Source organism: Oncorhynchus tshawytscha, linkage group LG21 (genome assembly GCF_018296145.1).
Source record: "Oncorhynchus tshawytscha isolate Ot180627B linkage group LG21, Otsh_v2.0, whole genome shotgun sequence".
Classification (NCBI taxonomy): domain Eukaryota; kingdom Metazoa; phylum Chordata; class Actinopteri; order Salmoniformes; family Salmonidae; genus Oncorhynchus; species Oncorhynchus tshawytscha.
In genome coordinates this window covers 6,624,777-6,640,640 of record NC_056449.1, presented here as the reverse complement: position 1 = coordinate 6,640,640, position 15,864 = coordinate 6,624,777, and the positions used below count along the sequence as shown (strand labels likewise).

The window sequence follows — 15,864 nt, the reverse complement described above, 5'->3', positions numbered from 1 at the left end:
GTCACTTACCCCTACCTACAGTATAGATCCATACAGTAGCTACCTTAATTACCTCGTACCCCTGCACATCGACTCGATACTGGTACCCCATGTTATTTTTTACTCATTGTGTATTTATTCCTTGAGTTATAATTGTTTCTATAATATTTAGAGTTCTCTCTGCATTGTTAGGAAGGGTCCGTAAGTAACGCACGCTAACCACATCCCGTACAAATGTGCCCAACCGCGACATTCAAACGAGGCTGCAAAGAAAACTAATGGGACTGTAGCGACTGTGTTGACATCAAAATCTGGGGTGTGAACTACGTTTCTTTTCAAGCGTTGATTGAAATGATAATGGTCCGATAGTATTGGAGAAAAGTTTTAAAAACGATGCTGTACGTTACAGCGTGACGTGTCATGGCGTAACGTACAGCACACATAAAGCAACTGTCTTACAGCCTCTCTCCACCAGGTGTAGCACTTCTCTCACAATTTAAAAACAGGGGACAGGGTAAGGGGGGATACCTAGTCATTTTCTGCGTCATCACTGCAAGCTATCATGACGCTCAAAAGCCACTGTTTACTTCTGAAGATCACTTTCGAGTGAAAAAAAGCTGTTTCCCCACACGACACCTCTCCTTTTCACTATCACACAATAGGTTTCATTTACATTTTAGAGGCGATAAGGTGATAAATTGGACAGGTCGAGTGACACCTCTCCTTCTCACTATCACGCAATAGGTTTCACTTCCCCACCCGCCATTTAAAAAAAGACCCAACGGAGCTCATTGCCTTCTTGAATCATGCAGAGATGGGCATCATGAAGGCCTAGTCATTGATTTTGTTAGAAAAGGGAGAAATTGTGCTTTACAATGGTATTGATATTACAGTTGATCTGGAAGTATTACGTTTTTTTGGTCGCTAAAATAAAGTCAATCGTACGGACCAGTGCGATGTACAAAAGTGAGTTAGTTCACGTTAAGCATTTCACTGTTACTCTAAACCTGTTTTTTACAAAGCAGGGCTGAACATGGGGCTCCGCTACCACCACCCTTCATACCTCAGCACTAGCAATCTCATTCTCTACTGTGCATCTGTTTGGTCAAGGTCGTCACTCACACACACACACACACACACACACACACACACACACACACACACACACACACACAGTTGACACACAAATAAATGCCACCATGGAACACTACGATCCACCCTACTTCCCTGGCTCCCTGTCCTGGCAAACATCCCCCTTCCACATATCTGGGGACTCTAAACTACCCAGAAAACGGTTGAAAAAGTCTGCAACGTCCCACACCTACCGCTCCGCGAGGAGCTCCTCAACCAACCAAAGATACGCCTCCCCGCAGGAAAGACAATTTGGAAAGACCCACCCACTGACGACTTCAACAAAAGTGGACACAAGAATGGGAGTCACTCGACCTGACAAATAAGCACCCAATCAGTACCCCCTCACCACAGGCCCCTGGTTTCAACCTCCCCAGGAAGGAATGGTCCACCCTCAATAGGTTCAGGACTGGCCACGGCCCATGCCTCGCCAACCTCCACTGATGAGGCATAAAAAGTAAGCCCCCTAAGTGCCTGTGGGGTGGAGCAAACCATGCACCCCATTGTTGAAATCTTTCCTATCCATACACTCAGCGGAAGCAACCGCTTGGCCCAGGTACTTTGCATTCGCTAAGTGAATAATAGATCTCTAATGTCTTTCAAAGAGAAGTTAGCAACATTGCTAATATAGCTAGCTGCCAAGGTTGAACTAGCTAGCGATATTAGCGATTTGGTTCGCTTGGGTTAGTTGTAAACACTTCGTGACATTTATAAGGTATGGTTAACAAAAACAAAGAATTGGCAAATGCTGCTTTGACAATATTTTACAGCTGGTTTGTTAATCAAACATGTTGTTTTGAAATAAAACTGCTCATTTCAATGGCCTCCATGTATAAAACTTTTACCCAGCATGACGCTGTGTGTGTGTGTTTGTTTGTGTGTGTGTGTGTTTGTTTGTGTGTGTGTGTGTGTGTGTCCTTGCGTGCCTGTGTTTGTGTTTAAAAAAATTGTATAAGCACTTGCATCTGGACTGGTGATTAATACTGCAGCACAGTGATCATTACAATGATGGACTGTCTTCCTCACCAACAGCTGTTACACAGCACCTGTATGGCAAGACCATAACTGTGTATGGGGGAAATGTGTGTGTGTGTGTGTGTGTGTGTAGGACAAAACTATGACATCCCTCCCACATTGTTCTAATCTAGAACATACTCAGTCTGTTCTGAGTCGTCGTCCCCCCACACACACATACACACACACCGTTCTGGGTGAGTTTGGTGGAGCAGACGAGGGTTGAGACGGTGAAGCTGTCTCTGGAGCTGACAGACAGGACTCCTACACTGCTGCGACTCAGTGTCCCCCCCTTTGGAACGTCACCCTGGTTTCGCGTAGAGGGCTGGGACAGGTACGAGTTCACATCCTCCATCCTCTTACTGTCCCCCTAAGAAAGAGGGGGGGGGGAGGGGGGTATAGGCCACAGTTTAGTTTGGGAGTGAGCGAATGAACAGTAATTAATTTTCATTCAATTTGGCGCTTAATCAATAATTCCAGTTCATTTGGCAGGGAATCTCCAATGACTTAGTTTAGCCTATTCAGTCAGTTGTGAATTGATAATCATTCAGTGTCCCAGGTGATTTGGCTATGACTCAGACGTGATTCAATTCTCCAGTTCTTTCAGCTTTGAATCAATAATAATTCAGTTCCCTTGGCTATTTGACTGTGAATCTGTACTGGCTCATTTCTCCATATGAATGTGAGTTGTTTCTGTAGTTCTGTAGTTGTGTGAATAAGAGTTGATTCAGTTCTGACCTTAAAGACAACCAGTTCATGAAGTCCATCCTGCAGCACTGTTCCATCCGCCTTCATCAGATGAACAAACGCCATGGCAAAGTTCTTCTCACTCTTATCCTTGGCTACAGAAAGAGAGACGATGGGGGAGAGACAGACCTAAGGTCATTTATTTAGTAGAGGTATGCAATGCCCCCTGTCACATTGCTTTCACCCCTCCAGTCCAATCAGCTCAGCGGTTAAGAAAGTAAGGATGCAATGGGAGGATATATGGGAGGCCAGAGTTGGGTGTACTCACACTCCTGAGAGGAGCGGTGTCTGAACATGAAGCGCAGGTGGCTCCTATGCATCTCCTCCAGAGGGATGGCCACCTACAGGACGTAGGACAACATTACATCACATTACATTACATCACAACAGGAGATGTCCTGTTTACGGCCCTGTGTTTCGCGCAATCATGTGACATGCCTGGATTTGAACCTTTATTTAAAACCTTTTCCTCAAACCTTCCAGTTTCTCTTTAAGTCAGATGGTCCAGCACCATCATCAGACAATTGCTTTCATTTTTGGTGTAATTCTCCTTTCTGGAAGAGGCTCAAAATACAGGATGAAATCTTGCTATGTCACATGAATGCACAAAACCAGGGCCCTACAATACCACATATTAAAACAGACTCTGCATTGTAGTATACACAGAGGGCAACAGTTGATCAACATGCACGCATGCACACACACTGACCTTGAACGTCTCCATCCAGCGTGGTTGTTTGACCTGGTAGTAGATGACAGATCTGTACTCGTTCAGCGGACGATCCCCGGCTCCCAGACAGATAGAGTTCTACAGGACAAAACAGAAAGAGAGACGACAGAAAGAGAGAGATGACAGAAAGAGACGACAGAAAAAGAGATGACAGAAAGAGAGAGACAACAGAGAGAGACGACAGAAAGAGACGACAGAAAAAGACGACAGAGAGAGACGACAGAAAGAGAGAGATGACAGAAAGAGACGACAGAAAAAGAGATGACAGAAAGAGAGAGACAACAGAGAGAGACGACAGAAAGAGAGAGATGACAGAAAGAGACGACAGAAAAAGAGATGACAAAAGAGAGATGACAGAAAGAGACAGACAGACAAAAGAGATGACAGAAAGAGAGAGACAAGAGAGAGAGAGAGATGACAGAACGAGAGATGACAGAAAGAGAGAGACAAAAAAGAGATGACAGAAAGAGAGAGACAGAGAGAGATGAGAGATGACAGACAGAAAGAGAGATGACAGAACGAGAGATGACAGAAAGAGAGAGACAACAGAGAGAGAGATGACAGAACGAGAGATGACAGAAAGAGAGAGACAACAGAGAGAGAGATGACAGAACGAGAGATGACAGAAAGAGAGAGACAACAGAGAGAGAGATGACAGAACGAGAGATGACAGAAAGAGAGAGACAACAGAGAGAGATGACAGAACGAGAGATGACAGAAAGAGAGAGACAACAGAGAGAGATGACAGAACGAGAGATGACAGAAAGAGAGAGACAACAGAGAGAGATGACAGAACGAGAGATGACAGAAAGAGAGAGATGACAGAAAGAGAGAGACAACAGAGAGAGACGACAGAAAGAGAGATGACAGAACGAGAGATGACAGAAAGAGAGAGACAACAGAGAGAGAGATGACAGAACGAGAGATGACAGAAAGAGAGAGACAACAGAGAGAGAGATGACAGAACGAGAGATGACAGAAAGAGAGAGACAACAGAGAGAGATGACAGAACGAGAGATGACAGAAAGAGAGACAACAGAGAGAGAGATGACAGAACGAGAGATGACAGAAAGAGAGAGACAACAGAGAGAGATGACAGAACGAGAGATGACAGAAAGAGAGAGACAACAGAGAGAGATGACAGAACGAGAGATGACAGAAAGAGAGAGACGACAGAAAGAGAGAGACAACAGAGAGAGATGACAGAACGAGAGATGACAGAAAGAGAGAGATGACAGAAAGAGAGAGATGACAGAAAGAGACGACAGAAAAAGAGATGACAGAAAGAGAGATGACGAGAGATGACAGAAAAAGAGATGACAGAAAGAGAGAGACAGACAGAGAGAGACAACAGAGAGAGAGATGACAGAACAGAGAGAGATGACAGAAAGAGAGAGACAACAGAGAGAGATGACAGAAAGAGAGAGATGACAGAACGAGAGATGACAGAAAGAGAGAGATGACAGAAAGAGAGAGATGACAGAAAGAGACGACAGAAAAAGAGATGACAGAAAGAGAGAGACAACAGAGAGAGACGACAGAAAGAGAGAGACAACAGAAAGAGACGACAGAAAAAGAGATGACAGAAAGAGAGATGACAGAAAGAGAGAGACAACAGAGAGAGACGACAGAAAGAGAGATGACAGAACGAGAGATGACAGAAAGAGAGAGACAAGAGAGAGAGAGATGACAGAACGAGAGATGACAGAAAGAGAGAGACAACAGAGAGAGAGAGATGACAGAACGAGAGATGACAGAAAGAGAGAGACAACAGAGAGAGAGATGACAGAACGAGAGATGACAGAAAGAGAGAGATGACAGAGAGAGAAATGACAGAACGAGAGATGACAGAAAGAGAGAGACAACAGAGAGAGAGAGATGACAGAACGAGAGATGACAGAAAGAGAGAGACAACAGAGAGAGAGAGATGACAGAACGAGAGATGACAGAAAGAGAGAGACGACAGAAAGAGAACGACGACAATCAATTCAACTAACTCCCATCCACCTAGATCCATCGAACCCAACAACCCTAAACAGCAGATGACATATGAAATACAAAGTATGATACAGTGCTGAAACAGTATCCCTTCTTGGCTACTTCCAGATGGCCTTGGGTGTAATATTGTTAGTGTGAGGAGATGTTCTATTTGTGTGACAGAGTTTTTATATTTGGTGTGACACACACACACACACACACCGTGTCCTGCCCAACTCACCGGCACGGCCTTGCCCTCCTCGTCACACACCGTCATGATGACCTCCATGTTTTTCTGGGTGGTCTTGTTGTACTTGTCAAAGTCCCCAGTCCACAGAGTCAAGTAGATGTCGTTGCGGATGTCCCCCGGCATGATGATCTCTGGGAAGCCCAGTTTACGGGCCACCACCGTGCTGCGGTCCACCAGGTGGGGGTACTCCTTACGGATCTGGATGATGTCACCCACCAGGGCCTTCATCGTCACCCACAGACCTGGAGGGAGGAAGGGGGCAAGCGTTGACAATAAAGTCCATGGAATAGTGTGAAGAGTCCATTCAGTAATAGTACTGTAACAACAACAGCCAGTAGAGACATCAGCCACGAAGGGGTCGTTTGGGGGCTACTCTATGGGGTGTGTACTACCTTGTCCTCCACTGTCTCCCCGCGATGCTGTCACCTTGTTCAGCAGGGAGTGGAGGAAGTCATTCTCTGCCACAACCCTGTAAACACACACACAAACATTTCAACTACATACTCCCCCCCCCCTAAAAACAACAACATTTCAACTACATTACAATGACTAAACTAGGTAGGGATAGGGGGAGAGAGGCGGACAGGGAGAAGGAGGCAGGACTCACGGAACGAACGGGATGAAATACTGCTTCTCCTCGTCACACTCTATCTTTCCTTTGATGATGTCACTGATGTCCATCACTGCAGAGAAGAAGAAAATAATTGCCTCTTTTACATTTTCTGTGATCCACCTAGTACAAAATATGAATGTACTTGTGTGTCAAGCCGTGACCACTATCAGTGGATCCCAATTCAAAATCTTCTTAACACTGCCCACTGCCCTATGCCATACACTAGTACCTACCTGCCACTCCAAAGGGCCTGCGGAGGCCCAGGGTACACTTCTTGGTGCCAGTCTCTTTCAGTTCCATACGACCCACTCTCACTATCTGACAGATCAGGTAGATCTTGTCTCTGTTCAAATCCTTATTCCCCAGGTCCTGGAGGGGTATGAGGGAGGAGAAATCTAAATAACATGGGGGTCCCGAGGCAAAACCAGTTGAGAACCACTGACCTAAACGATATGACGGTGGCCACCTCAGTAACTTGGGATTCGGAATCATTTCGGCATCAAACAGTGCTCTCTAGTGGTGACTTACTGTAAAGACAACCTTCAGGTTGTTCAGCATGTCAACGTCTTTAGGAAAACCTTTACTGGTCCAACGGATCAGGTAGTTCTCACTGGAGGGGGGGGGGGACATGGAAAGGGTTAACAGAACATGTCTTATAAACACGTAATAAACCCTCAATAAGAATCTAAATGCATTGAATGCACATGTTAAAAACATTTTTGGGACATAGACAAAAATAATTGCTAATCCATTGCTTTCAGCTCTTCCAAAAAAAACACTTCTCCTAAATATAACTTTTCTTGTCCAGCAGAGACTGACGCTGACTTCCTATCAATCTGCTCTGCATGTACATTGGGGAAATGTTGCCGAGCCATCCAAAGCCCACACCTTCCAAAAAGATCCCTGTCACAGTTTGACACAGTTTGACTCTGGTCTGGATGAGAAAGGAGGGAGAGGAGTATAGATGGGTCTGTTTGACAGTGATAGACCGCTGTCGCCATTAGCTGTTAGTCAAGCTCTGCTCCTCTATGTTCTGCATTACTATGTTTATAATGAAATAGGATGTACAGTACATAAGAAGGCAACCATATTGAGAACAGGGTGACATGGGAATAAGAGGAGGAGAGGAAGAGAAAAGTAGTGAGGATGAGAGAGGCAGGTATCCATCATCATCACTGGTGTCAGTCAAACTCTGCCTTTCTATGTGCTGCATTCTATGACAAGTGCTACGCTACAGTACAGTACAGCACAGTACAGCACAGTACAGTACAGCACAGCACAGTACAGCACAGTACAGCACAGTACAGCACAGCACACCACAGTACAGCACAGCACAGCACAGCACACAGTACAGCACAGTACAGCACAGTACAGTACAGCACAGTACAGTACAGCACAGCACAGCACAGTACAGTACAGCACAGTACAGCACAGTACAGCACAGCACACCAGTACAGCACACCAGCAGTACAGTACAGTACAGCACAGCACACCACAGTACAGCACAGTACACCACAGTACAGCACAGTACAGTACACCACAGCACAGTACAGCACAGTACAGCACAGTACAGCACACCACAGTACAGTACAGCACAGCACACCACAGTACAGTACAGCACAGCACAGCACAGTACAGCACAGCACAGTACAGCACAGTACAGCACAGTACAGCACAGTACAGCACAGTACAGCACACAGTACACCACAGTACAGCACACCACAGTACAGCACACCACAGTACAGTACAGTACAGCACAGTACACCACAGTACAGCACAGTACAGCACAGTACAGCACACCACAGTACAGCACAGTACAGCACACCACAGTACAGCACAGCACACCACACAGCACAGCACAGTACAGCACAGTACAGCACAGCACACCACAGTACAGTACAGTACAGCACACCACAGTACAGCACAGTACAGTACAGCACACCACAGTACAGCACAGCACAGCACAGTACAGCACAGTACAGCACAGTACAGCACAGCACACAGCACAGTACACACCAGTACAGTACAGCACAGCACACAGTACAGCACAGTACACACCACAGTACAGTACAGCACAGTACAGCACAGTACAGTACAGCACAGTACAGTACAGCACAGTACAGCACAGTGCAGCACACCACACCACAGTACAGTACAGCACAGTACAGCACAGCACACCACAGCACAGCACAGCACAGTACAGCACAGCACAGTACAGTACAGCACACCACAGTACAGCACAGCACACAGCACACCACAGCACAGCACAGCACAGTACAGTACAGCACACAGTACAGCACAGCACACCACAGTACAGTACAGCACAGTACAGCACAGCACACACACAGTACAGTACAGCACAGCACACCACAGTACAGTACAGCACACCACAGCACACCACAGTACAGCACAGCACACCACAGTACAGTACACACACACCACAGTACAGCACAGCACACCACAGCACAGCACACCACAGTACAGTACAGCACAGCACACCACAGCACAGCACACACACACAGCACACCACAGTACAGTACAGCACAGCACACCACAGTACAGTACAGCACAGCACACCACAGCACACACAGCACACCACAGTACAGTACAGCACAGCACACCACAGTACAGTACACAACACACCACAGTACAGTACAGCACAACACACCACAGTACAGTACAGCACAGCACACCACAGTACAGTACAACACACCACAGTACAGTACAGCACAGCACAGTACAGTACAGCACAGTACAGCACAGCACACCACAGTACAGTACAGCACAGTACAGCACAGCACACCACAGTACAGCACAGCAGCACACCACAGTACAGTACAGCACAGCACAGTACACAGTACAGTACAGCACAGCACACCACAGTACAGCACAGTACAGCACAGCACAGTACAGCACACAGCACACAGCACAGCACAGTACAGCACAGTACAGTACACCACAGTACAGTACAGCACAGTACAGCACACCACAGTACAGCACACCACAGTACAGTACAGCACACCACAGTACAGCACACCACAGTACAGTACAGCACACAGTACAGCACAGCACAGTACAGCACACCACACCACAGTACAGCACACCACAGTACAGCACAGCACACACACAGTACAGTACAGCACAGTACAGTACAGCACAGTACAGCACACACCACAGCACAGTACAGCACAGCACAGTACACAGTACAGTACAGCACACAGCACACAGCACAGCACAGTACAGTACAGCACAGTACAGCACAGCACACACACAGCACACAGTACAGCACAGCACACACACAGCACAGCACAGTACAGTACAGCACAGCACACAGCACAGTACAGCACACAGTACAGCACAGTACAGCACACCACAGCACAGTACAGTACAGCACAGTACAGCACAGTACAGTACAGCACAGCACAGTACAGCACAGCACAGCACAGTACACACAGCACACAGTACAGTACACCACAGTACAGTACAGCACAGTACAGCACAGCACACCACAGTACAGTACACCACAGTACAGTACAGTACAGCACAGCACAGGAATACAAAACATATGGAAAGTGGCACAGTACAGAGGAGGAAGAGCACAGCACAGAGGACAGCACAGTACAGTACAGAAATAAATAGAGGCAGAGGGAGGAAGGGTGAAAGAAGCACAAGATGGATGTACAACACAGCAAAAGAGAACTGCACACCACAGTACATAGAGCACACCACAGGATGTTTAGATAGAGACCTGATGATGGTCTGTTTGTTGCACAGCACACCACAGTACAGTACAGGGACATGAAGAGTACAGTACAGCACAGAATCTTCTCACAGTACATCCGACAGCACAGCACAGTACAGTACAGCACAGTACAGCACAGCACACCACAGTACATACAGCACAGAGGCTGTACAGCACAGAGTACAGGAGCACAGGACTACAACACAGCACACCACAGTACAGTACAGCACACCACAGTACAGTACAGCACAGCACACCACAGCACAGTACAACACAGCACACCACAGTACAGTACAGCACAGTACAGCACAGCACAGCACACCACAGTACAGTACACCACAGTACAGTACAGCACAGTACAGGAATAAAAACATATGGAAAGTGGGGTAAGAGGAGGAAGAGAGTGAGGAGAGAGAAATAAATAGAGGCAGAGGGAGGAAGGGTGAAAGAAGCACAAGATGGATGTAAAAAGAGAACTGGATAGAGGGATGTTTAGATAGAGACCTGATGAGAGAGGGACATGAAGAGAATCTTCTCCGATCCGAGCGAGTTCCGGAGAGACATAGAGGCTGTGAGTGGGAGAGGACTGGATCCGGGCGAGAGAGAGACGTTGGACTACAGAAGAAGAGAGAGAGAGAGAGAGAGAGAGGGGGAGCGAGAGAGAGCAAGAGAGGGTGAGAGAGAGAGAGCAAGAGAGAGTGATAAATGTAGATACTCAAATGTAAGGGGCTTGTTGACTATGCCTACACTCTTGGATATCATATATGGTGTCTGACCAATGTCTTCTTTGTATTCTCTTTATCACTACTTTCTCAAATCTCTCAATCTTACTTCATCCACACTTTTCTCCCCATCTCTGTAACTCCACCTCTTCAACCCTGACCCCACTTTCCCTTATTCTCGGTCTTTCTTTCTCTCTTACTCTCTGGGCTCTATTTTTTTCGGCTATGGCTAAGGAGGAGCACGTGTCAAATGCACGTTAGTTTGACATTTCGTAATGTAAAAACGGGTGCACTAGCATTTTCCAGCTCTAACGCCAGGTTTGGCAATTTTACCTGTCTAGCGTCAGCTCCCTTGTGCTGAGGTGGGAGGGGTGGCACTATTTGAGGTGTGTCCTTAAAAACATGCGCAAGCCACCATTTTATGCAGCGCTAATCGGAAGTTTTAAGACCCACAAAAAGCAGGACTTAACCGTAGCCCAGTTGATAATGGCATGGATTTGAAAGCGGAAGCGCAGCCTATCCAGCCATGATGCACAGTGCCAATGGAAGAGAGATGGGCCTTTTGTGCAGGTGAATATCATATTTAGAACCATAAAAAACGATTGGTTCCCCCCCATTGTATTTAATTTGATTAAAAACCAAGCGTAGTCTACCCTCCCCTTAATCAAGGCAGGTTTAGCGGCATCGCATACAGGAGGCGTGTCTTTTTTATCCATTAAAAGGTCAAATAAAAAATAAAATAAATTACCCAAGTAGTCTATGAGTAATGGTCTACTGAGAATGGTCTACTGAGAATGTTTTGAAATATTTTAGAGGTTTTTGCCCTCATACTTTTCCCTTATTCACAATTCACATACCTGTATACTTCATTTCGATTGTTCAGGTAGGTTATTCATCCCCATGTTCGATGAGCGCCCCTTGTCCGATTACCGAAGACTCGCGCTCCTATTCAGTCATCCTATAATGCCATATCAATGGCAGTTTTTTTTTTTTGAATCAGCCTTGCACATTGGCAACGATACAATTGATGTTATGTTAAAGTTATGCGTAAAGACATTTAGGCCCCACAGTGCCATGGAACGGGAGAAGCGATTTATGATATCATGTTTCTGACCCGATCCTACTTAGAAATATTGTTGTTGGTTAAAAAAATATGGACTGTTTTAAAAAAAAATTGATTAAAAACCAAACGTATGAAAAAAATATTCACTGCCCATGTCAGGGCTCGAATGCAATGCAATCTGGAGAATTGCAAATACGATCCGTAAAATGTTTATAAACATTACATTTGCGAGCAGTATAAAGATGAGTGAACATGCCCCCTTTCTCTTTATATTGGATCTTTATCTAGCTCCTGCGAAAAGTTTGGATCTGCGTAAAACTCTCCATAATATAAATTCCATAGTCCATATTCCATATTCCAAATTGCCTTCTCTGTACTATAAGCCCATGGGGAGCAATTATGGTGCCTGTAACTGTTTTTCAGAGATACAGATGTAGGATCTTAATTTGGTCAACCTGTTGCAATGCAGGAAATATAAAACTTGTAGTGTATTTGAGGTTTAAAAAGGCTTCTGAAGCTTGTCATTTCTACTTTGAAATTTCAGACTTGATTTGCCCTTACGAAAAATGTATCAACCCCTACACAAATGTCCATTAATCATAATCCACATAATAATTGACATTTCTAGTTGCTTCAGGATTATTTTCCTGCTGTAGAAAACTGGCTCAAAATGAGATCTTACATCTGTAGCCTATTTAAAACAAGTAGTTGTTTTTGTTTTTATTACAATTTGATTAGAATGATCAGTCTTTTTAGGCCTTATCAAAAGGGCAGTGAATTTAATCTTCATGCTTATTGACCATGTTTGGCATGTCCAGACTGTAATTTACAGTAGGCTTAGCCTCTACATCAGTGCAAATACTATAGTCTATGTTTAAGAATGTATTTTCATATTTGAAGCAGTGAAATTAGAACAATGCGGACTGCAAATATATTCATCATATTTAGTAAATATGGTGCAGGCTATTTAACGAACTAGGCTATAATAGACTAACTGACAATGCAATACATAAAAATAAATAAATACCCAACTTGAAGCAACCATATACTTATAGCCATGGGGCATGTTCTGATTGCCCAGGGAGGGTCCAAGCCTCAACTCACCAACAATTTGTTTATTCATCAAAACACACCACCAGCTACTGCGCCCATAATTCCAGTTGTGAAAATAGCAAAAATATGAATTACAGACCCGTGAACCTACAGCGCTGAGATTGATCATTGTGATAGGTTTGTTCAAACCTGACCTGTTCCTCTTTGATGCGTTCGTTGATCTTGGTGGTGGCATCTTGGTGGGCTCTGAACAGGCTGATCACGCTGGCGTTCTCTGGGTCCAGCATGTTCCCATTCACATCCCGCACCACCAGGTCCAACTCCAAGATCCTGGAGGGGACAGGGAGGAGGAGGAAGAAGAAGGAGGAGGAGGAGGAGAAGGAGCAGATGGAGAAAGAGAAATGTGTATCTCTCAGACAGATGCAGAGATGGAAACTTTCCCAAATGAGAATACTCTATTTTAGTGATAATGTGCACTCCTAGAAGTAAAGGTGCCTGGAATAACCTTTTGGGTTGCCACACAGGCAGATCTTTTCCAGTTGAGAATACTCTATTTTAGTGATAATGTGCACTCCTAGAAGTAAAGGTGCCTGGAATAACCTTTTGGGTTGCCACACAGGCAGATCTTTTCCAGTTGAGAATACTCTATTTTAGTGATAATGTGCACTCCTAGAAGTAAAGGTGCCTGGAATAACCTTTTGGGTTGCCACACAGGCAGATCTTTTCCAGTTGAGAATACTCTATTTTAGTGATAATGTGCACTCCTAGAAGTAAAGGTGCCTGGAATAACCTTTTGGGTTGCCACACAGGCAGATCTTTTCCAGTTGAGAATACTCTATTTTAGTGATAATGTGCACTCCTAGAAGTAAAGGTGCCTGGAATAACCTTTTGGGTTGCCACACAGGCAGATCTTTTCCAGTTGAGAATACTCTATTTTAGTGATAATGTGCACTCCTAGAAGTAAAGGTGCCTGGAATAACCTTTTGGGTTGCCACACAGGCAGATCTTTTCCAGTTGAGAAAGATTCCTTGAGGAACCCTTCAGAAAAAACTTTCTGTGATGGAAGGGGTTCAGTTATGAACCTTTTTAATAATATATTGTAGAGGTGACAGCCTATCAGATTGGAGGCATGGTTAATTGGAAGTATGGCTTTTCAGCTATTTATTTTTGGTCGCCTGTAAAATGTCATGCATCTTCAAGTTTGTACACTGGAAATGAAAATGTTCCTTGAATACTTATGCATATTACATATAATATCAATAATATTAACGATGCTGATTACATACAGTAATAAAGTGGTAACTATTTCAACTTTGGGATTTGCACAGGCTCTTGAGGAACTCATACACCTCTATTGCATAATCTGCCTACTGCTATAATCTGTTTAGTATCGAATGATTAGTGTGCACGTAAACACAGTCAATGAGGGTAACAGTCTTGTAAACGCCATACTCTGCTTATCTTAATCGGCATTAAGGTCATACCCGAAGTAATCGTATGCCGATTAAAACCACTGTTTTTTCGGAGCTATCTTTCAAGTGATTAACATGTAGACATGGTACGCGGCGTTCCAGCTGTGTATTTGATCATGTGCTAGCACCATCCGAGCGAGCCTCCCTCTTTAGTGTGAGTGAAGTGTGTCCGGGAACAACTGAATGTACGCTTCTTAGAAGTCGTTTTCAAATACAAACTTCATATGTCCGAACTCAGAATCAAATATGCTCTGCAAAAATAATATGTTCGCTGTGGTAGAGCGTTTATTTTGATTGGCAAATTTCTGCATTTATCAGAGTGCCAATCAGGTAGCCTGATTTCAGATGTGTCCATGTAAACAGAATTATTAGGGAAATCGTTCTTCTGGCAAAGCATGTCAATTATTTCATCAAAATATTATTTTAATCTGACTGTCAACAATAATCGCATTACTGTGTGCATGTAACCGCCCTGAAGCTACACAACTGTCAGTGTTCAACCTTAACATGTGATGACAATACAACAGAACAGATGAACAGGAATGACATTTACTCTAACGGGTGGCCAAAAAAAGATATATCTTAAAGCCATGCCCCTGCTAAGCCATGCCTCCACTCCAGAGGAACCCATTGCTATAATGAACCATTACATGTTCTTCCAAGAACCCCCTCAAGTAACCAAAGGTGAAAATATGATCCATTGAATAGTAATGGTTCCTTGAGGAACTCCAGGGTTTCTCGAGTCACCACTCATTCTAAGAGTGTAGTTCTGTTAGTCTATGGGCCATACTTGTTGCCATAGTCAATTTTGGAGGTGACTTTCTGTTTGAGCTCCTTGAACTCGTCGCTAGGCAGCGTGCCAGACAGGAGCTGGGAACGCCATTCCATCAGATCCCACATCAGCCGTTGGACCTGCACCACACGCTTCTTCTTATTGGTCTACACAGAAAGACAAATGGTTACACACACACACCATGCACACAGACACACACACACACGAACAGATGTGGGATCTTAATTTGATCACTCTTTTGTTACTGCATATTTTCCTGCACAACAGGAAATGCGAACTTGTAGTATATTCAAGATTTAAAACAGCTTGTAAAGTTTGTAATTTCCACTTCAAAATGTCAGACTATGTCAAACTAATGTCAGAATAATTTAAATTTCCTGTTGCTGATTATTTTCCTGTTGGAGCAACCTGGCTCAAATTAAGATCCTTCATCTGTACATGTACATGTGCACGTACACACACAAAGAGTGTTGAGGTGTTTACCACATAGAGTTGTTTCCAGATGCTTCCCCACTCCCTCAGAGTGGTGGTCACCTCCTTCACTAGGGGCATCTCTGCTGACAACACCACCTCCTGGT

General features: G+C 44.6%; 1 protein-coding gene across 1 annotated transcript in view; it reads right to left on the bottom strand.

Moving 5' to 3' along the window:
- Positions 1-15,864, bottom strand: part of LOC112220473 (dedicator of cytokinesis protein 2) — a 186,137-nt gene that overhangs the window by 161,990 nt on the left and 8,283 nt on the right. Inside the window, exons 5-18 of the mRNA XM_042302941.1 lie at positions 15,770-15,864; positions 15,284-15,432; positions 13,197-13,351; positions 10,706-10,792; positions 10,190-10,229; positions 6,970-7,051; positions 6,675-6,810; positions 6,436-6,511; positions 6,221-6,297; positions 5,820-6,070; positions 3,581-3,679; positions 3,140-3,212; positions 2,863-2,966; positions 2,314-2,494 (exon numbers count right to left, since the gene is read on the bottom strand). The exon at positions 15,770-15,864 is cut by the window's right edge and continues 2 nt beyond it. Coding sequence (XP_042158875.1) covers positions 2,314-2,494; positions 2,863-2,966; positions 3,140-3,212; positions 3,581-3,679; positions 5,820-6,070; positions 6,221-6,297; positions 6,436-6,511; positions 6,675-6,810; positions 6,970-7,051; positions 10,190-10,229; positions 10,706-10,792; positions 13,197-13,351; positions 15,284-15,432; positions 15,770-15,864 — 1,605 coding nt within the window. The remainder of the gene's footprint in view (positions 1-2,313; positions 2,495-2,862; positions 2,967-3,139; positions 3,213-3,580; positions 3,680-5,819; positions 6,071-6,220; positions 6,298-6,435; positions 6,512-6,674; positions 6,811-6,969; positions 7,052-10,189; positions 10,230-10,705; positions 10,793-13,196; positions 13,352-15,283; positions 15,433-15,769) is intronic.